This window comes from Peromyscus eremicus, chromosome 19, assembly GCF_949786415.1.
Source record: "Peromyscus eremicus chromosome 19, PerEre_H2_v1, whole genome shotgun sequence".
NCBI classification, from domain to species: Eukaryota; Metazoa; Chordata; class Mammalia; order Rodentia; family Cricetidae; genus Peromyscus; species Peromyscus eremicus.
Window position 1 is genome coordinate 40,839,729 of NC_081435.1, and position 23,075 is coordinate 40,862,803.

General features: G+C 40.6%; 1 protein-coding gene across 1 annotated transcript; it reads left to right on the top strand.

The window, feature by feature from the left end:
* Positions 1-8,501: 8,501 nt before the first annotated feature.
* LOC131895515 (glycerol kinase-like) lies at positions 8,502-10,406 on the top strand. The gene has a single exon (XM_059245979.1). It carries the CDS (start codon positions 8,563-8,565, stop codon positions 10,210-10,212), a length of 1,650 nt encoding a protein of 549 aa, XP_059101962.1. The 5' UTR covers positions 8,502-8,562; the 3' UTR covers positions 10,213-10,406.
* The last annotated feature ends 12,669 nt before the right edge of the window (positions 10,407-23,075 follow it).

Consider the following 23,075-nt stretch of genomic DNA (forward strand, 5'->3'; position numbering starts at 1 on the left):
AGGGAACAGATTCAGAGGTGGGAAGCTGCTCTGATGGGACAGAGTGGTGTTTCTGGTCACCCAAAGTGAAAGAAGGGATTATCCTGCAGAATGTTTCCCTGAATTTGGCCTGAGAAAAGGCAGGCATTTCATCGAGGAGTTTAGTTTTTTTTTTTTTTTTATTTCCTTTTATTTGTAAAACACAGTTAGTGGAAACAAAGCAAACTTTGGAAATTAAAGCCTGAGATTAAAAACGCCAGCCCCATCCATGATTATGTGTGGTATCTTTAAGAAATGACGCATCCTTCCTGGGGCTCATTTTTCTGGGCCCATGAAGTGAATCGGTGGCAGGCTTTGCCTCACAGGGTTGTAGCCAGTGTCAAGTGCTCAGAACAAGATTTTTTGGCAAAGAAATCCTCAACTAATATTGAGTATTATTGAAAAGAACACTAGTGTTCCTGCTTATTAATTAGTATCTCTCATACATTTCCCAGGACCCTTAACAGTCCACTTGAGCCATGTGCCTGACATAGCCACGCACATATAATGAACGTAACAAAGGACTGAATTGGAAACTGAAACAGTATGCACTACACTCCCTCCTTGACTGGGAGGATACATGCTCAGGTGGTAGGTGGAGAGGAGCCATCATACCCGCATCATACAGGGTGTGAGGAGTGTGATCAAAATTCGTGGAAAGTCACTGACATCGTAGACCTCTCCCTTTACCACAACACAGCACAACTATGGAGGAGGATGTGGGCTTTGACTATTTTTTGAACTTCTCTGAGTACTGTTGTTGCTAGATAATGACCAATAAAATGTCTACATGAACAGCAGAACAATTTCTAGTTCCTGTAACGAGAACGTTTTCAGAGTAGGGCCTTTGTCTTGCCATCGAAACCTCAGTGCCAAGAACACATCTTGGCATAGAATACATGCTTAAGAATGTTTTTGAGGGTGCTGTACATTTTCAAGATGCACAACACTCTGCATGCATTGCAGAGTGTACTAGAAGGTCCAAACATGGTCTTGGCCCTCAAGCCAAAGGAAAAAGACAAGGACTCCAGGGTCTTCCTTCATCAGCTCCCACCAATGAGGCATGCAAATCAATCGTGTTAATGCTCCAACCAAGAAATGTTATGTTTAATTGCTAATTTGTGAAACAGAATTTATGCATATCCAAATGACAGAGTGCTCTGTGAAGACTGTAAACATCTGGGAGAGAAAGGATAGCTTGGTAGATTGGAAAAGAGAAACCCAGGCCATCAGTTAGTTCAATGGAGAGGCTAGTGAAAGGATTATAATGGCAACATTTTAAATTAGTTTTTTTCCCACTATATTCCTCCACCTTCTCTCTCCTTCCTTTCCTTTCTCTTTCTTTTTTCCTTCCTTTCTTTATTTCTGTCTGTCTGTCTATCTGTCTTTCTTTCTTCTGTGTGGGCAAGTGTGCTATGACCGCTATGTAGAAGTCAGAGGACACCTTGCATGAACTGGTTTATTTCCAGCTCCACTGTGTGGGTCCCAGGTATCACTCGGGTCATCATGCTTGACAGCAAGTGGTTGACCTATTGAGCTACCTTGCTAACTCTATAATAAAAAAATAATAAGTGTGCAGGTATGAATTTTCATGAGTGTCAACACACACACACACACACACACACACACACACACACACACACAAACACACAAATACCGCTCTCATCTTAAAAAGAATAAGAGTGCCATTTTGAGTGACCATGGCCTGGGGTCACAGATTTAGGGTTACCGCCAATTCCATGTTCTGATATAGAAGCAGTTTCATGAAATTTCATAGTTTTCCAGAACAAAGAAAGTCACAAATCAAGGCAAGCTTAAAATACATTGGTGGGTACATCAGAGAGGTGGTTACAGGAAGATGGGGGAAGCTTTTCTACAGGCCTAACATTCTATCTTATGGCATTCTTATCTTTTGGGTTGGAGGAAGCCGGAGAGTCTGCTAAGTCAACAGATTCCCATCAATTAGGTTTTGATCAGTTAGTCACAGGATGCTAGTTCTGACACACACACACGGTCAAGGGATAACTGTTCTAGGATCTGAAGCTAGTACAAGATGAAGTAATCTTCTAGACCTGTAACATTCCAACCTCTCCATCATCCTGAAGTTCTAGTCATTCAGTCTCTTCAGTGACAGCTTCTTTTCAGGAATTTTCATTCATGAGACAGGTCCTGTTGTAGTTTGAGTGTGAAATTTCGCCTACAAGTTCACATGCTTGATCACTTGGTTCCCAGCTGATGGCACCATGGTGGAAGTTCTGGAACCTTACAGCGATGGAGTCTTACTAGAGGAAGTGGGTCACTGGGGTGGGCTTTGAAGTTTTATAGCTCTCCTTCTTGTCTTCTCACTGCTTCCTGTCTTGGAATGCAATATGACCATAAAAAGTAAAAAAAAGAAAAACTTCTCCTACATATGTGTAGAGCACATCAATGCTGTTCCACATTCTATACTCCAGTATTTCTGTCTGGAATGTGTTTACTCTCTAAAAGTCCACTTGGGACTCTGAACTACAAGTGCCATGAGTAAAAGGTGAAATTCCTTCCTTGACTCTACTACAAGTGGGATCATTTGGTTGGAGATGAATTTGATTGAGAGGCAAAGTCAAGAGTAAACTCATGGGATCATGAAGAAAATCTCAGTATTTTGCAGTCTTTTACACAAGAGCACTGAGTCTCTGAAGGAAGGAGAATTGGAAGGAAGGCCTCATTTTCTTAGGACAAGCAGACAATAAGTAATCCATTTCTACCAGTCAGGTCCTCGCATTCAAGGACACTAGTGGCGGCAGACTTGAATAGGAGCTGACAAACATGTTCTGTTGAGGGAGGGGGAAAAACAGGAAGAGAAGGGGTGGAAGAAGTAGGAGATTAGGAGAAAGAGGAAGAGGAGCTAGTAGGAGAAACAGAAGTCAAGAGAGCCAAGCATGGCTAAATAGATGTGAGAACTGTAGTGACGATTAATCACTGGATATTATGAATCAACTGAGGTTCCCTGAGCTCAGAATCTCTGTTCTGGAACAACACACCATAGCTTCAGGAGCATCATGGCTCTCCTTGCACTAATCTGGAGGACTAGGACTCTGCCACTAGCACAGAAATATGTTTCTTATTAGTGTGTATGATAAACTGTTTACCTCTGATTAGGAACCTATGTCTTTTTCCAGTAGCACTGTGATATTCAACAGACATGCATGTAGGCTAAAATCTTAGATTTTCTCCATTTTTTGATGTATGATCCCAAAGTATCTGCTGATGTACAAAAGTCATGGCAAGCAATCTTCATACATTGACCAAGATTATGTTTTACCAAAGCAAATAGGGTGGCACACTGTCTCTCAAATTTTCAGAGACCATCTCGATACTAGTGCATAAAAAGAACTGCACTTAATTATGCTCCCTTGAATCATTATTATGGAACCTTCTTAAAAACTGCCAATAAAGAATTCAACCCTTAAGCCACTTTCTAAATGTTATCATACACCAAGGATTAAACCCCTATAAATGGCTAAGGCTATTTGTGTTTGGCAAGAACATGGAATGTATGTGTGTTCCCACTATAATGACTGACTGCCCAACCTGACTCATTCATTTATTCAGATCAGCTCATGTGCTAACATTAAAAATATTCTTCACAGGTGTGTTTCTTGATATTAGGTAAGTTGCCCGCTAATGGAAAGTAACATATTAAAAACCACTATATAAAATACAAATTATGAATACTAGAAAACTATGAAGAAAATAAACACTCAGAAATACTGTAGAAACATGATATTAGAGGGTGGGTAACTTTATTTTTTGTCTCAAATGCCAAAAGTTTCATATGTTAACATGACTACAAAGCATTTTTCTTCCACATGTTTGTGTGTGTACTAACGTACGTGTATCCAGCAACCAAACAGGAAATAAAAATTAAATGTGAAAGTGGTGACACACGCCTGTAATCCCAGCACTGGGGAGTTAGGATCAGGAGGGTCTGGAGATCAAGAACATCCTTGACTACATATGGAGTCTGAGGCCAGCCTAGGGATATATGGGACCTTGACTCAAAAAAGAAAGTTGTAAAAAAAAAGAAAGAAAAAGTACTAAAATATATGTTCTTCATAAATTTACCCAACTAAAATAACACTTCCCTTGAGTAAAGTGGGTTGGGGGAAGGATTCGTGAAGCTTTATCCAAAGAAAGAAAACATTGTTCCACTGACAGTCTTGGAGGAGAACTTACAGTTTGTTGGTTATTACATGGGAATTAGAAGCTGGAGAGTCTGAGAAAATGAACAGGCACTTCGTGTCCCAAAGCAACAAAGTAGATTTAAACACGGAAGATTCCTTCACTTTTCCCAGCAATGTTTGGACCATACTCAGATGATGGAAGTCTGCAATGACAAGCATTTAACATATTAATTAAAAACAAGCCCACACAAACATGAATCATTTTGAAAAAGTAAAACAACAGTTGATTCTAACTTAGTAAATTTAAAAAAATAAAAATCAGAAGGGCAGGAACCTACCAAACTTCCTCCGTAATTCAGTTTCTTATGAATGCATATACTTGAGCTGAACACTTGCTGAACAGGATTATCTGGTGTTCTGGAGCGACTAGAATTATTCTGATAATCAGATCTGCCTGTCTTTGCCTTTTCTGAACGTTCCTGAAGCAGTGTGTGTTTGTCCTCTTGGTTTTCTATGTAATTAATTTATTTGTGTTTGGACTATTCTAAATTATGCCCATAAGTTGCCAAAATCTGTACTTTGGAAAGGCTTTGCCATAAAATCTGGGTATAAAGGGCTATTTTTGAGTGTGGATGAAGAAAAGATGAGACAGAGAGGGATTTGACGAAGACTTTTTAGAGGCTATTATTATGTGCATGTAGATTAAAGGAACTTAATCCTGTTGAAATTTTTCTTTGAAGGTAGTGCCAGAAAGGAATTTATTTTTTCTTTGTAGTAATGCTAGGATTTAAAATAACTTACCTAGTAATTAGTTACTTCATGGGAAAGAAAAACCCTCACTAGCGTTTGTGTTACTAGAAATGAAGGCAAAGAATGTGTAGACCAGTTCTCTTCATCAGTCAATCAGTGGTAGATATGCATCTGCTTCTCCTTGATCACTCCGTGCGCATCTGGATGAGACCAAGGCTTTCTGCCAAGAGGACAGAGCTGATCCTTGTTAGCCAAAAAACCACATTGCTTGTAGCTATTGCTTCTGGCTTCATGACCCTCACTCCATAGCTCACTTTGAACAGTGATAGGTCAACTTAAATTTCTTGCTGCTAAAAGTGACTACAGTGCCCCTAAGTATAAGATTCCTGCTTTCCTTTCAGAGCACCATGAGATGAATATTATTTTCTCTAACTCTCTGACCCTAGTTTCCTCCAGCATTTTCATTTTAAGAGGCCTTCAATCCTGTCATCAAGGTCAAATGAAAGGTTAAGGGGCTGTACGATTTTCTTTGATCCACTTCTCCATCCTTGTAAGGGAAGGCACCGTGGGCACAAGAGATTCTGAATCACTTCTCTATCTTTGTAAGGGAAGGCACTGTGGGCACAATGCTTATATACATACTATATATATAGCAAGCTTTTATTGTATTACCAGCATTTGGAAATATCTACATGGTGTTCAGTTTCTGACTTCCCATCCAACACCGGGTGCTTCTGCCACCTAACAACAAGACCTTGATTTTCCTGTAGGATTCTTGAAGACTGCTTCTTTTTTCCCTGAGCTACCTTTTATAAAATAATGGAGGCAATGATCTTATATTATAATAATGAAGGAACTTCTCTTGCTGAGTCCAAGTCAGTCTCCTGTCGCCTAATGTTACGTTAAGATGGCTTTCTTACCTATTTCTGAAAGACTGGATCTAAGGCATACTTCCTGGAGAATATTAGAGTAAGCTATTTCTACTTGATGGCAGGTGAAACCAAATCAAGTATCTTTATCTTTACAGACTTAACCTAGATAGACTTAAATTTTTCCACTGACAAGATTAAGTGTTGTGAACCAACTGCACAAGTTCTGTGGTTGTGTGCATTTTAATGGAGTGGTGTACAACAATTCTGGATGGTTCATTGCTATAAAATGACTTTTACTCAGAGTACTGCTTTTTTAGCTCTGTTAGACTCAGTTGGATACTTTGAAAAGATAAGGTAATTGTTTTTCTAGTTTTAACTCTGCTACGGAGTACTTTTTTTTTGATAAATAAGTGCATAAAAATACATTTGCTAGTATAAGTGTAAAATCCAACATGAAGTTCCCCAGCTTCAGATTGGCTGTTCTAACTATACAGAAGTTCGTTGAGATACAGACTTTGGATCTCATTAATTTCATTGAGTGGTGTCTTTATTTGTCAGTACTTCATAATAAAGTTTGAATATATTAATATACATATTAATACACACATACGTGTGTGTGTGTGTGTGTGTGTGTGTGTGTGTGTGTGTGTGTACTACTCATCCCGGAGATTTACAGATTCAGTAAGTCTGGAGAATTGGTATTATTTCCAAGTCTCTCATATTTTTGTCTTTATTCTCTTAGAAACAGAATTCCTCCTGTTTAAAAAGATTCATTGCTGTTTTATGTGTATGAGTGTTTTGTCTCTCTGTGTACCTATGCACCACACATGCAGTAGCAACAGAGGCCAGAAGAGGGCAGTGGATCCTCTAGAATTAGAGTTACAGATATGGTTGCTGGGAATTGAACCTGGGCCCTCTGGAAGAGCTGCTGGTGCTCTTAACTTTACCTGCTAAACTGTCTCTCCAGCCCAGATATGCTATACTTGGTAAATAGTTTTTGAATCCATAAGATACTCAGTTACTTTCTCTCAGAATGCTTTTTTTTTTTTTCTGAAAACATGGGAAAATAAGAGAATGGTCTCTGCTTGTGCTAAAACAAATGTCCTGGTGCTTTGATATTTTTTAATTTTTAAAAATCAAATGTTGAAGTCATAAAGTGCTAAGCTACTAGGAAAAGCCAGCTAAAGCAACCTATGGAATGTGTCAGATTGTTAGGAACTGCCAAGCCCTACCTTTGCCTGTGGTTGCCTAAGTATTTATACCAGTCAGGACAAATTAGGTTACTACTGTAGAAATAGTCCCCAAATCTCAATGCTTTAACACAGCAACATTTATTTATCAGCAGTGCTTATTTATTTACAATGTTTATTTACGTTGGGTTGGACTGTAGTTTTCCTCCACAATGTTTTCTCTGGGTCCCAGGCTGAGAGGGCAGCCTTTGTCTACAGCATTGTTGGTTCTGTAGTAGAGGGACAGAGAAGACACTGTAGGCAGGCTCTTTGTGTGCTCGTCTGTGAAAGTCACACAACTGTGCCTGAGTTCATGAGTTACATGTCTAATTCTGTCCTGGGAAAAGATGTCAAATATTTGAGAGAGTGTGCCACATGGTTCTCTAGAAATAAATAGTGAAAATTTTAAACTTCAGAAGACACACATTATTTCTTCAGGACCCACCATGCTGCAGACTCTGTCTGACACTGGAAATGTGGCAGTGCATGGAAAAACACAAAACTCCATAAACTCTTGGAGCTCTCATTGAAGGAATGGAAGTGGAGGGGGTAGATGAATACTTTTCCTTGAAGAAAAACCAAACAGATCAGAAAGGAACTGTGCTGAAATGTTGGGACTTTAATTCAGACACGATGGGCAGAGATGTGTCTTGGGAGGAGATGTTCGAGCACAGAATTTTTAAAAAGTGAATGGAAGCCCTTCCTAGTCGTGGGGTGTGTGTGTGTGTGTGTGTGTGTGTGTGTGTGTGTGTGTGTGTGCGTGTGTGTGTGTGTGTGTGTGTGTGTGTGGTGATGGGGGGTGCTTTGAGACAGAAAGGCAACTGTTGATGTCCTAAGCCAGAACACACGTGATCTGAAGTAAAGACAGGCCATCCAGTATATCCAAAAAGTCTAGAGGGAAATGAAGCAGAAGATATGCCCAGGAACCTCACTAGTTAGAACCCTCCAGGCAATCAGAAAAACATTGAATTTTCTTGTAAATATATGGGAAACAATGAGGAGAATTTGAACAATGAAGGGCATGATCATATTTTCGTTTTCAGGAAATCTTTCCATCCTAGAGCTTGAATAGAAACCTTTTTTAGAACAGAAGAATGGGGAATGACCAGCCAGGAGGACACTGTTATATGTACCAAGATGATGGGAGTAAATTTGGTAAGTAGTAGTCATTTAGACAGGGAACTGGCTGGATTTCCTGGTGGATTGAGAGACTTAAGAGAATAGACTTAATCTGCTAGGATATTGACAGAGCAATTGGGTGAATTAAAAGACAGTTTGTTTACTAAGTTGATAACCAGGACAGCTGAGGGAATATCTCAGGTTAAATTTTGGACAAATTAAGTCTAAGATGCCTGTTTTATATCCAAGGTTGGTCATCCGCATCTGGAGAGCAGGAAAGGCCGTGGATGAGGGAGTTACCAGGAAGTCGGAGGTTCAACCAATCGCCTCCAGTCTCGTGCCTGCCCCTCCCCCGCCCACTGTCATCACCAAGGAAACCAGACGCGATAACCTGCCACCAAAGCTGGATTCATGGCAGACGCTCAGAAAGCGGTTTTGGGGCCGTTGGTGGGGGCAGTGGACCAAGGTACCAGCTCAACGCGTTTTTTGGTTTTCAATCCCAAAACAGCTGAACTACTTGATCATCATCAAGTGGAAATAAATCAGGAGTTGCCCAGAGAAGGATGGGTAGAAGAAGACCCAAAGGAAATCCTGCAGTCTGTGTACCACTGTATAGAGAAAACATGTGAGAAACTTGGACAGAAGAGCATTGAGATTTCCAACATAAAAGCTATTGGTGTCACCAATCAGCGGGAAACGACTATAGTCTGGGACAAGATAACTGGAGAACCTCTCTACAACGCGTTGGTGTGGCTTGACCTAAGGACGCAGTCCACTGTGGAGAACCTCAACAAAAGCATTTCAGAAGGCAATAACTTTATCAAGACCAAGACAGGCCTCCCAATCAGCACTTACTTCAGTGCAGTGAAACTCTGCTGGCTCATTGACAACGTGAGAAAAGTGAAAAAAGCGATCGAAGACGGCAGAGCTCTTTTTGGGACAGTCGACACATGGCTTATCTGGAATATGACTGGAGGCATCAACGGAGGTGTCCACTGTACCGATGTAACTAATGCAAGCAGGACCATGCTTTTCAATATCCATTCTTTGCAGTGGGATGAAGAGCTCTGCGATTTTTTTAAAATTCCAATGAGCATCCTTCCCAGAATCCGGAGCTCTTCTGAGATCTATGGCCTAATGAAAACTGGGCCGTTGGAAGGTGTGCCAATATCTGGGTGTCTGGGGGACCAGTCTGCTGCTTTGGTGGGACAACTGTGCTTCCAGGATGGACAAGCCAAAAACACATACGGAACAGGCTGTTTCTTACTATGCAACACAGGCCAAAAGTGTGTAGCTTCTGAACATGGCCTTCTGACCACAGTGGCTTACAAGCTTGGCAGAGAGGAACCTGTCTATTATGCACTGGAAGGTTCAATAGGTATAGCGGGGGCTGTTGTTAGCTGGCTAAAAAACAATATTAAAATTATTCAGGCATCAAGAGAAATTGAAAAATTAGCTGGAGAAGTAGGCACTTCTTATGGCTGCTACTTTGTTCCAGCTTTTTCAGGGTTATATGCACCTTACTGGGACCCCAGTGCCAGAGGGATCATCTGTGGACTCACTCAGTTCACCAATAAATGCCACATTGCATTTGCTGCATTAGAAGCTGTTTGTTTCCAAACCAAAGAGATTTTAGAGGCCATGAATACTGATTGTGGAACACCCATGAAACACTTGCAGGTAGATGGAGGAATGACCGAAAACAAAATCCTTATGCAACTGCAAGCAGACATTCTGTGCATTCCGGTGATGAGACCCTCCATGCCGGAAACAACTGCCCTGGGGGCCGCCATGGCAGCAGGCGCTGCAGAAGGGGTTAGCGTGTGGAGCCTGGACCCCAAGGACTTGTCAGTCGTCCAGATGCAGAAGTATGAACCTAAGATCAACATTGAGGAAAGTGAAGTTCGTTATGCCACATGGAAGAAAGCTGTGATGAAGTCAATGGGCTGGGTTTTGACCCAGATTCCTGAAAGTGGTGACCCCAGTATGTTCAACAGTCTGACTTTGGGCTTTTATATAGTGAGTAGCATGATGATATTAATAGGGGCAAGGTACATCTAAGGGGTCCCACAAATCATGCCACCTTGTGGATGCCCCAGTTGGGAGCTTTTTCCCTAACAAAGAGTCCAGCAGTTGTCTCAATGCAACACCACTATTCAGACTCCGAATTTGTTTATGTGCCACTTGTATGTATCTCAAAGAAAACCCGAGATGTGAAATAAAGAATATCAGCAGAAAAAGAAATGCTACAGCAATATTGGTTTCTTTTTCTTATTCTTAACATTAACCATTTTCACTGGGGTGCCTACCACTGAGTAGAATCCCTCCAGGATTCCCTGCCCACTTCTTATTAATATCTTGTCCATTGTGACCTTTGACCACACTGAGGTGCGGATGGTCCAGGGTTTCTGTCTCTGCCTACACAGGCCTAATTATGGGTTTTACTAACCTACTGAAAGTGATTGACATTTTTGTCTATAATACAGCCTCCAAAATCTTTTCTACCCATCAGAAGGCATTTCCAAAGAGGTCTCATTTGACTGTATATCCTACTGAGTTTTTATGATCTACTTAATTTTCTAAATTTTGTCTTTTTTTCTGTTTTTATTTTTATTTATTCTTCTCTCATATATTACATCCCAACCACAGTTTCTCCTCCCTCCTCTCCTTACAGTCCCTCGCCCCTCCACATCCCCTGCCATTCCTCTTCCTTTCCCTTCAGAAAAGGGCAAAGCGTCCCAGGAATATCAACCAAATATGGCATATCAAGTTGCAATAAGATTAGGCACCTCCCCTCATATTAAGGCTGGACAGGACAACCCAGTAAGAGAAAAAAGAGTCTCAAAAGCAGGCAAAAGAGTCAGAGGCAGGCCGTGCTCCCTCTGTTAGGAGTCCCACAAGAAGACCAAGCTACACAACTCTTAACTATACATAGGGGGCCTAGGTCAGTCCCATGTAGGCTCCCTGGTTGTCAGTTCAGTCTCTGTAAGCCCACGTTAGTTGGTTCTGTGGATTTTCTTGTGATGTCCTTGGTTCCTCTGGCTCTTATAATCTTTCCTCCATCCTTTCAGCAGGATTCCCCAAGATCAGCCTAATGTTTGACTATGGGTCTTTGCATCTGTTTCCACCAGTTGCTAGATGAAGCCTCTCTGATGACTATTGGGCTAGGCACCAATCTGAGTATACCAGGATATTGTTAGGCATCATTACATGGACTCTTTTTTCCACCTACAGTCATGTTTGGTTATATCCTAGGTCTCTGGGCCATCCAGCCTCTGGGTCCTGAGGCTCCAGGCAGTGTCAGGGGTGGGCTCACTCTTGTGACATGGGTCTGAGACTGGACCAGTCACTGGTTGGCCACTCCCACAATCTCTGTGCCACCCCTTACCCCAGCATGTCCCATAGGCAGGGCAAACTGTAGGTTGAAGGCTATGTGGCTGGTCTGGTGTCCCATTCCCCCCACTGGAAGTCTTACCTGGTCACAGGAGATGGTCAGTTCAGGCTACATATCCACAATTGCTAGGAGTCTAAGCTGGGATGACCTTGTAGATTCCTGAGAGTTTCCCTTGCACCAGGTTTCTACCTGACCCTGAAATGCCCCCCTTTTCCAGTTGGCCATTTCAGTACTGTCTCCCTCACCCCCAATCTACCCACGAAATCCCTTCTATTTTCCCTTCCCAGGGAGATCCAAGTGTCCCCCTTGTTACTTAGCCTCTCTGTGTTTGTGAATTGTAACATGGTTATCCTTTATAGCTAATATCCACTTATAAGTGATTGCATACCATTTTGTCTTTCTGGGTCTGTGTGCTCCATTTTTAATTGGGTTATTTGCTTTGTTGATGTCTAGTTTCTCAATTTCTTTCTATATTTTGGAAATTAGCCCTCTTTCAGATGTGGAGTTGAACATATTGGCACAGGAGATAACTTTCTGAATAGAACACCAATAGCACAGGCACTAAAATCAACAATTAGTAAATGGGACCTCATGAAACTGAAAAGCTTCTATAAGGCAAAAGACACCTTTGGACAAAATGTCAGCCTACAGATTGAAAAAGATTTTTTAATCAACTGGGTCTTCAGTTCAATCTCATTCATCTACCTGTCTGTTTTATGCCAATATCATGTGGCTTTTTTTTTTTTTTTGGTTTTTCGAGACAGGGTTTCTCTGTGTAGCTTTGGAGCCTGTCCTGGAACTCACTCTGTAACCCAGGCTGGCCTCAAACTCACAGAGATCACCTGCCTCTGCTACAATAGCTCTGTAGTAGAGCTTGAGGTCAGGGATAGTGATACCTCCAGAAGTTCCTTTATTGTACAGGACTATTTTAGTTATTCTGGGGTTTTTTGTTTTTCCATGTGAAGTTGGTATTGTTCTGTCAAGATCTGTAAAGAATTCTATTGGAATTTTGATGGGGATTGCACTGAATTTGTAGATTGCTTATAGTAAGATGGCCATTTTTACTACATTAATCCTACCAATCCATGAGCGTGGGAAATCTCATCTTCTGATGTCTTCTTCAATTTCTTTCTTCAAAGACTTGAAGTTCTTGTCATACAGGCCTTTCACTTGCTAATCAAGAGTTACTCCCGATATATTTTATATTATTTGTAGCTATTGTGAAGGGTATTATTTTTTCTGATTTCTTTCTCAGCCCACTTATCATTTGTATATGTATATAGGAAGGCTACTGATTTTTTTTTTTTTTAGTTAATCTTTATCTAGCCACCTCACTGGACACTGAAGGTGTTTATTAGCTGTAGGAGTTTCCTGGTAGAATTTTTAGGGTCACTTATGTATACTATCATATCATCTGCAAATGGCGATACTTTGACTTCTTCCTTGCTAATTTGTAGCCTCTTGATATCCTTTAGTTGTCTATTGCTTTAGCTGGAACCTCAAGTAATATATTGCATAGATATGGAGAAAGTGTACAGCTTTGTCTTGTTCCTTTAGTGGAATTGCTTTGACTTTCTCTCCATTTAATTTTGATGTTGGCTCTGGGCTTGCTGGATATTGCTTTTGTTATGTTTATGTGTGTTCCTTGTATTCCTGATCTCTCTAAGACTTTGAATTTTGTCAAAGACTTTTTCAGCATCTAATGAGATGATCATGTAGGGGTTTTTTTTGTCTTTCAGTTGATTTATGTGGTAGATTACACTGATTCATTTTCATATGTTGAACCATCCCTGCATCTCTGGGATGAAGCCTCCATGATCATGGAGGATAATTTTGTTGATGTGTCCTAGGATTCAGTTTGCAAGTATTTTATTGAGCATGATGTGTCCTTGGATTTAGTTTGCAAGTATTTTATTGAGCATTTTTACATCAATGTTCAGGAGTGAAATGGTCTGTAATTCTCTTTCTTTGATAATCTTTGTGTGGTTTGGGTATCAGGGTGACTTGTATCATAAAATAAATTTGGCAGTGTTCCTTATATTTCTATTTTGTGGAATAATTTGAGAAGTATTAGTATTGGCTGTTCTTTGAAAGTCTGGTAGAATTCTGCACTAAAACTGTCTGACTCTGGGCTTTTTTTATTAGGAGACTTAATAACTGCTTCTATTTCCTTGGGGGTTATAGGTCTATTTAAATTGTTTATCTGATCTTGATTTAACTTTAGTAAGTTGTATCTATCAAGAAAATTGTCCATTTCTTTTAGATTTTTCCAATTTTGTAGAGTACAGGTTTTTAAAGTATGACCTAATGATTCTTTGAATTTCCTGGGTGTCTGTTGTTATGTCAACCTTTTCATTTCTGATTATGTTAATTTGGATATTCTCTCTCTGCCTTTCAGTTACTTTGGATAAGGATTTGCCTGTCTTGTTGATTTTCTCAAAGATCCAACTCTTTGTTTCATTGATTCTTTGTGTTGTTCTCTTTGTTTCTATTTTATTGATTTCAGCCCTGAGTTTGATTATTTCCTGCCATCTACTCCTCTTGAGTGTGTTTGCTTCTTTTTGTTCTAGAGCTTTCAGAGGTGCTGTTAAGTTGTTAATATGAGATTTCTCTAAGTTCCTTATGAAGGCACTTAGTGCTATGAACTTTCCTCCTAACTGTACTTTCATTGTGTCCCATAAGTTTGGGTATGTTGTGCAATCTTTTTCTTTGGATTCTAGGAAGTCTTTAATATCTTTATTTCTGCCTTGACCTAGTGGTCCTTCAGTAGAGAATTGTTCAATTTCCATGAGTTTGTAGGTTTTTTGTTGTTTCTGTCATTGAAATCCAGCTTTAATCCATGGTGGTCTGATAGGATACAGGGGATTATTTCAATTTTCTTGTATCTATTGAGACCTGCTTTGTGACTGAGTGATGGTCAACCTTTTAGAAAATTCTGTGAGGTGCTGAGAAGGAGGTATATTCTTTTGTGTTTGGGTGAAATGTTCTTTAGATAGCTGTTAGGTCCATTTGAGTGATAAGGTCTGTTTAGCTACACTATTACTCTGCTTAGTTTTTGTCTGAATGACCTGTCCATGGGTGAGAGTGGGGCATTGAAGTCTCCCACTATTAATGTGTGAGGCTCAATGCATGATTTAAGCTTAGTAATATTTCTAAATGTGGGTAACTTTGTGTTTGGGGCATAGATATTCAGAATTGAGATGTCATCTTGGTTTATTTTTCCTTTGATAACTATGAAATGTTCTTCATCATCTCCTTAATTTTGGTTGTAATTCTGTTTTGTTAGGTATTAGAATGGCTGTACCAACTTTCTCCTTCGGTCCATTTGCTTAAAAAAAATCTTTTTCCAGCCTTTTACTCTGAGTTACTGTCTATCTTTGATGTTGAGATGTGTTTTTTGTATGCAGCAGAAAGATTGATCCTGTTTTCATATCCATTTTGTTAGCCTGTGTTTTTATTGGGGAATTGGGTCCATTTGTTTTGAGATATTAATGACCAATGATGTTAATTTCTGTTACTTTGGTGGTGGTGGTTGTGGTGCTGCTGGTGGTGGTGGTGGTGGCAATGAGTGTGTGGGCATGTGTGTGTTTTGCATGCAGGCTTCCCTTCTATTTTGTTGGTATGAGATTATTTATTTCCTGTGTTTTCATGGGTGTAGTTAGCCTTCATGGAATGGAGTTTTCCTTCCAGTACCTTCTACAGAGCTGGATTTACAGATAGACATTGATATGATTATTAGAAGTTTTGCTGGGTATAGTAGTCTGGGCTGGCATCTTTGGTCTCTTAGAGTCTGCAAGACATTTGTCCAGCCCCTTCTGGCTTTTACAGTCTCTATTGAGAAGTTGGGTGGAATTCTAGTAGGTCTGCCTTTACATGTTACTTGGTCTTTTTCCCTTGCAGCTTTTCATATTCTTTCTTTGTTCTATGTGTTTAGTATTTTGATTATTATGTAGCTGGGGGGGCTTTATTTTCTGGTCCAATATTTTTAGTGCCCTGTTAGCTTCTTGTACCTTTATAGGCATGTCCTTCTTTAGGTTAAGAACATTTTCTTCTATGATTTTTATTAAAAATATTTTCTGGGTCTTTGAACTGGGATTCCTCTCCTTCTTCTATACATATTATTCTTAGATTTGGTCTTTTCACGGTGTCCCAGATTTCCTGGATGTTTTGTGTCAGGAATTTTTTAGATTTAACATTTTCTCTGACCAATGTATCAATTTCTTCTATTGTATCTTCTATGTCTGAGATTCTCTCTTCCATCTCTTGTATTCTGTTAGTAATGCTTGCATATGTAATCCCTGTTTGCTTAGCTAGATTTCCCATCTCTGGGATTCCCTAAGTTTGAGTTCTCTTTATTGCTTCTATTTCCACTTTCAGGTCTTGAACAGTTTTATTCATTTCCTTCATCTATTTGTTTTTTCTTGGCTCTCTTAGCTTTCATTAAAGGTTTTTATTCATTTCCTCCAATTGTTTGTTTTTGTTTTCCTGGATTTCCTTAAGGGATTTATTCATTTCCTCTTTAAGGGCCTCTATCATTTTCATAAAATTGGTTCTGAGGTCATTCTCTTGAGCTTCGGCTGTATTGCAATATCCAGGGTTTGCTGTAGTAGGATAGCTGGGCTCTGGTGGTGCCATATTGCCCTGGCTGTTGTTGATGGAGTTCTTATGCTGTCCTCCAGGCATCTGGGTTTGGGGCAATTATAGGTTTTAGTGCCAATTTCTGAGTTTATCTTTGTCCAATAGGTTTCCATTTCTTTTCTACTTATCTGGCCTGAGTGGCCCATGATCCTGGTGACTGGTAAGTTCTTGGGTCCAATATGGTATCTCCACTGGGGTTTTGAAAGCCTGTGTGACCTTTGGTGTTTTGGATGCTGGCATGACCTCTGGGGTTCCAGGTACCAGCATGGCTTCCAGTAGAGCAATGGGCTTCTGTTGGAGTTGTGGGGCAGGATATGGAGATGGAGATGGTGCTGTTGGGAAGCTGGAGGGCTCTGAAGAAGCAGTGGATATCTGTGGTGGGGTCTTCCCTAGAGTTGTGGGTCCTCTCTTTCTTTTCTTAGATATATGTTTTTCCTTCTTTTACTAACATATTAGTTAGGTTCATTTATATTTAATTGCTACTTTATTAAAAAGTAATAAAGTCTGGCTTTTTAATCATCTTCTGTGGTTTTGCATTTTCAAGTGAACTGATTACCTTTTCTTATCTTGCTCTCTTTATCTTTCCATTGGGAGTTTTTCAAATTTTAATTGACTGAATTTTAGCTTGAGGATATGACATTATGGTTTCTGATTTGTAGAATTTGTTATGAGTTTATTTTTAGCTAAATAGTCTATTATTGCCAGTGAATCACATGTTTGAGAAAATTCTTTGTTGTTGTTGTTGTTGCAGATTCATGCCTATGTTTTCAAGTATTTTACTAGATCCACATATCCATGCCAGTTTTCTAATCACTTGCATATCTGAGAGTGCTGTATTAAAATCTCCTAAACTGCAATCCTTTTCTGTTGTTCTGTCTCCTAAGTACATGTCCCACAGTCTCACCAGGGTACCTCCCATGATTTTTCATATCTAGCTCAGAGATCTAGAGTGTGAGAGCTGGAAGTACCTGAAGATCCTAATTCTATGTCTGTTGCATTACATTTTTGTAGATAAAGCCAGATCATCAGATTTGGCTAGACTCTCTGGGGGTAAGTACCTGTAATTAATAAGCAAAGCAGTGTCTTTATATATGACATAATTTTTAAGATGCACTTAATCTGATGAAAGAAATTGTTAATTCCCTAGGGAAAGCCTTTGAATATATTCTGGGCATTTACTTTCTTCCATAAGATACAGTTTTGTAAACAATCAAATGAGCAAATGACTTTGACAACCTTACTTCTCTTTTCAGTTAAAAAAAATTGATTTGTAAAGCCATTGAAAATGCCATCGCTTCAGAAACTTTTTCCAAAGCAAATTAAAACTAAAATGTATTATAGTTCTCAGAATATTTTCACATGCACTAAATAAGTTTTGTAATAGCAACGATCAATGGCAGAAGTAAATGGCCGTCATCCCCATTCTGATGGATGACTCTGATGGCCAAGGATCGGAAGAGACGCGGTCACAAACTGACAACTCAAATGTGACTGAGCCACTGTTGAAACATGTATCTTATGACAGCACCTTTCAACTTATTCACATTTCATGATTTCTCCAACCCAGAGCTATTGTCTATGGGTAAATTCTCCCTGGGTTCCGGCTCACACATACAGTGAACTTTTGGAAAAGCCGGATTCTTCAAAAATCGTCACTAAATCAACATCCATTGATTTATTACAGACATGCTTGATCTGTCCAGCTGTCCCACTCCTAGCAAAAGACTCTCTTACTTTCAGCATCCCCTGGCTCTCCTGAGTTCTGAGGCCTGGCGAGGCTGGCCCAACAGGAACATAAGGTTAGAACAGTGCTCCTTCCATTTTCTCTTGGCTAATTCTGCAGGTCAGTCATACACCTTCACTGAAGATTGTGGTTCCTTAGTTAGGTCTCTCAGTTCCAGTAATAATGCCCTTTCCTTCCTTCTCAAGCCTAAGACGGAGTGAATCCCTATGCACTGTCCATTGCATTTCTCAACATGCTGCCCACACCTTTGTAAATATTCTCTTTTCTTAACCAATGCTCAAACTATCCAATATGACTGTGTTAGCTGTCTGTTGCAAGGACCCTGACTGATTAAAAAAAGATTCTTAAAATGTGCAGCTTAAGTTTAAAAAAGATGGTGTAAGAGTAAGTTTCCTAGCAAAGCCAAAAACTATTCATACATAGACATCTGATTAATGCTGTTTTGGAAGGCATTGACTCTTTTAAAATATTCTTCATTTGGGGATTATGAATTTTCTGAATCCAAATCATAATCAGATCCAAAAGAGTTTTAATGCTCTCTCTCTCTCTCTCTCTCTCTCTCTCTCTCTCTCTCTCTCTCTCTCCAACATTATATATATATAAAATGTATGTGTATAATATAGTTTAACAGTAACAGAAAAAATTAAGAAAGACAACTCTTTCTGTTTCCAAAGCTGAGAGAAAAGCCAATTATTAATCTACCATGTTGCCATGAAAACCTCTTTGCAACACCACCCTGAGGAAGGCTTTCACAACAGTAGACTCACTCTCCTGATCTGCAGGCTCTGGCTAATTAGGGCAGGCTTGGGATACTGTGGAGGCTCACTGTCCAAAATCCAGTATAGGAGAGTGGAATGATGATTATGTTAGAAAAGTGATTTTAAACAGCTCATTTCCAGAAGTTTCTGTGCATGCTTGAGGACCATTTGAACACACCACACTCTCCAACTCTCCCTTCCCCCCACACATACACACAAATGGTAGGCAGAGCAGAGAGAGAAAGACAAAAGGCAAGCTTTCAGAGAAAATGTGTATTCTCATAATTCATGTTGGTATATGGGGACTAGATGAGAATGGAAGTTATTATTCTCCTTTTTAGCCAGAGTAGGGCAATATGCTGACATTCTTGGTATTTTCTGCCAGTTGGTCACAATTCAGGCAGGAGGGAAAAACACTCCATTCCCTTTCTCCCCCCTCATTTCCTTGCCGTGGGCTAATTTTTAATGCAATGTCATAAGGAATGTTATCACTTAACAAATAAGAAAGGAATGAAGTTATGCAATTGCTTGGTCAATATTGATAGATCCGACTGTTGAAGTGGGCCATCAGCCACCGGTAGTTCTCCTGTTGCTTATACAAGAACTAGACTGGCCTTATCTGTTCTTTCCTTTGCGTTTAATGAAAATGGAATCATAAAAAAAAAAAAAAAAAAAAAAAACAACTAAAGTACCATAATGGCTGAAGTCACTAAAGAGGAAATTTGCTGAGGTAGAGCAAAAAGTGGTTCTTGCATTTTAATCTTTTTCAGGTTTTTACAAATCAGCATATATTCATTTCAGACAATGGATTGCATTTGACATATCCACACACAGATATATGCTTTGCTCCTATTGATCACATTTTGCCCTCACCTTTCTTCTCTTCTACTGGTTCATTCCACTTCCTCTTCTGAAATAGTCTCCATTCTACTCCTGTCCTTCCATGCCGTGTGTGTACTTCGTGTGTGTACTTCCATGTCTCAGTGTACAATCTAGGCTCCACGTGTGAGAGAAAACATTCAGCAGTAGTCTTCTGAACCTGCCTTGTTTTGCTCCCTCAGTGATCTGTACTCTCATCCATTTTCCTGCAAATGACGTAATTTTGTTATTCTTCATAGCCGAGTAAATCTCTGCTGTGACTTTCTCCTACATTTCTTTACCGTTTCCTCTGATGGCGTACTTCTAAGTTGATTCCATTACTTAATTATTGTGAATAATGCAGCAATAAACGAGTGGCAGGCATCTCAGGGTTATGATGACTTGGGATTCTCTGGGTTTGCCAGAAATGGCACACCTAGATCATTTCTTAATACTATTTTTGCTTTTATGAAAACCTCAATGAATTCTCACTGTTGTCAAACAAGATAAAAAAAAAAATACTGTGGTCTGGAGAATTGCAAGCTTTAAACCCTTTGTTCTTGGACAATTATTGTGGGAGCAAAGAAGTCCTGAATGAATGTGTATGGTTGACATAGGCCTGGACACGACAAGGACCCTAGTCTCAGATCCATGAAAATGACAAAGGGTCCTCTCCCTCAAGATCCCCTCCCACAGGTGAGGTTCAGAAAGATAGCTAAGCCACGACTTCCTCTTGAGTCTGAGCATTGTCCATGAGTGCAGAAAATGCCCACCATAGCTAGCATCCTCTCTGGATGTTTTTGGCTTGAAGATAGCTTCTCTACAAAGCCTGCTCCTAACAAGATTAGCTAAGCCTGCATCCTTGACCCAGCTGTAGACCATAAAACTCACTTCCTCGTTTATGTGTGGTGTAATAACCCTACTCCTTGCTCAGCTACATGCAATAACCCCCAACTTCCTATTTGTATCTGTATAATAAACATGCTGAGCCTCCATTGTGCTAAAGCTTCTCTATCAACAAGTCCAGCCCTCCTGATGCCAGCTCTTCTGTACATCTTGTCTATCTCTTCTTCATTCTATAGCTATACTCTCTCAATCCCAACCATGTCAATGTTTTTGCTTTTGTTTGTTTTGTTAATTTTATTTTTATTTATTTATTTTTTTGTTTTTCGAGACAGGGTTTTTCTGTGTAGTTTTGGTGCCTGTCCTGGATCTTGCTCTGTAGACCAGGCTGGCCTCGAACTCACAGAGATCTGCCTGCCTCTGCCTCCGAGTGCTGGGATTAAAGGCATGCACCACCACCGCCCGGCTCATGTCAATGTTTGAGGCAGTGTAAGGACTCACCAATTTTATGTGAATTGCTAGTCCCCTTGGTTATATTTTGAAGGATGTGATTAGTCATATCACTGACTTAAGGGGTGTAACTATGCTACAAAGAAGTTTGTGGATCATTCTTACCTGGTCTAAAGTTAGGGAAATGAAAGTAAGCTTTTAGAAATTAAAATTTTAAGTGTTTTGTGAGAAAATAAGCCCAGCATCTCTTCATTTCTCAAATGTAACAGAAATAACAATATTTTAAACTTAAATTTCCATTAAGAAGTGCAGGTGGACAGGATAGCCAATTAGAAGCTTCTAACAGAGCAACCCCGCCCCCGCGCACAGTAAAAAACAATTGCCTTTCAAGCAAAACAAAGGAAGGAAAGCATTGGAAGAAGTAGCATAACTGCTGAAACCCAGGAAGGCCTTGCCTCTTCCTTCCCTCCCCTGAGTGAAGATCAGCTCTGAAGCAGGAGGGATCTGCAGGTGAAAGGTAACAAAAAGCTTCCAGCAACCTCCAAGACCCTTGTTGTCATCAGAGGCTCTGAGCCTGGCGGAGGGAACTCTCCCGAGTCCACATGCTGTGCTCCCACGAGAGAAGGAGCCAACACTCTGCCAAGCCTCCTCATACCCCTATAGCCTATGCTATACCATCTTGGAAACATGACGTACCCTCATCTACCCCAGTGGTCGGTCCATGCCCACTGGCAGAGCTGATAGTACACCCTGCCCCTTAATACCAAACTGAGGTGATGACACACCCTTAGGAGCCTAAAACCTTAAACTACTGGAGGTGCTACCCACCTGCTAGGAACTGATGCAACATCCTGCTCCCAGTGGTGGTGGCAGCGGGGGCGGGGGTGGGGGTGGAGGGCACATTTCAGTAGTTGTATGTCCAACTCCGCAGGTGATATGGCTCCACTCCATCAGTGACAGGTTAGGATGACCCACACAGTCCAGCAGATGCAGCACTTCAAGTCCCAGATATCAGCCTTGGCTGAGCTTTGCTGAGCAATCGGCCATTTATTGCCTTATCTGTCAGGAAGTGCACTGGCCAATTGCAGTTCACAATGCTGAGGTACCCCCTCCTAGTCATTGCTATGCTATTCCTCATTCTCCAAGGTCCAGACCAGCACCTTGCCACTCCATAATCCTTCCAACTGACAAACGTCATCTTAAACACCCCAAGCTACTGCCGTGTTCCCCCATCTTGGGGTCCACAGGCACTGTCCGGTGATGTCCCATCCTTCTGGGACTTGCACTGCTGCTGGGCTCTGTTGGTTCTAGTTCCCAGAGTTGCAATGTGCTCTGCTCTCTGGGGTCCCAGCTTCTGGAGCTTGGACACCTTCTTTCCCAGAGTTGTGTTCAGGCTGTTTCCTGACCCACCACTATCGGAACCACAGACACATCCCAACCTCCTAGGTTTAAGCTACTGGGATGTGCCACAGAACAGCAGGTCCCAGCTTAGTGAAAGAATACATCTACTAATACCCCAAAAACTGAACCTGTGCCTCAAGCCTCACATGGTGCAGTAGTTTTGTAAGACCCTGAGTGCAGACATCTAGCTTTATAGCCAGGTTAAGAATTTGTGCTCTTAGATTTCAGTGCCTCTGTGACTGCTCGTGGACCACAGCAGATCCATCACATAAGACTCCCACCTGAAAGAAGCAAAGTAACAGCAGGATCCCTAAAGCCTTTGATCTAGTCATCTATGCAAATACGGTCTATACCAGGGCCTCCAACAACTTAGAACACAGAGGTACCTGGAGCCATCATCACTAATGCTGATCACAGCTGAAGTGGCCGTGTGACGCCCACACCAATGTGACCACACGGAAGTACAGCCACACCCTGCTCAACTGGAGTGTAGGTGGAAGTGTTCCTCTACAGTGGCCACTTTATGAAGTTTAGAAGAGGTGACTGATCTACTAGATGCACAGACATCAACACAGGGACAAAAGAAATGTGAAAAGGCTAGGGTTTATGAATCCACCAAAGGAGTTCAGAACTCCAGTAATTAACCCCAAGGCACGCAGGTTACAACCTGCCTGAAAGAGCTCAAAATAGGATCCTAAAGAAACCGAATGAGACACAACAGAATAAAAATAGGTAAGACCCTGAAATGAGGAAAATAATGATCTACAACAGAAAATAAGTAAAAGCATAGTTATAAGAACCAAACAGAAATAATAGAGTTGATGAATCAATAAATGAA

Coding starts and splice junctions, on each gene's coding strand:
- LOC131895515 (XM_059245979.1), top strand. CDS start 8,563: ATGGCAGACGCTCAGAAAGCGGTTTTGGGGCCGTTGGTGGGGGCAGTG.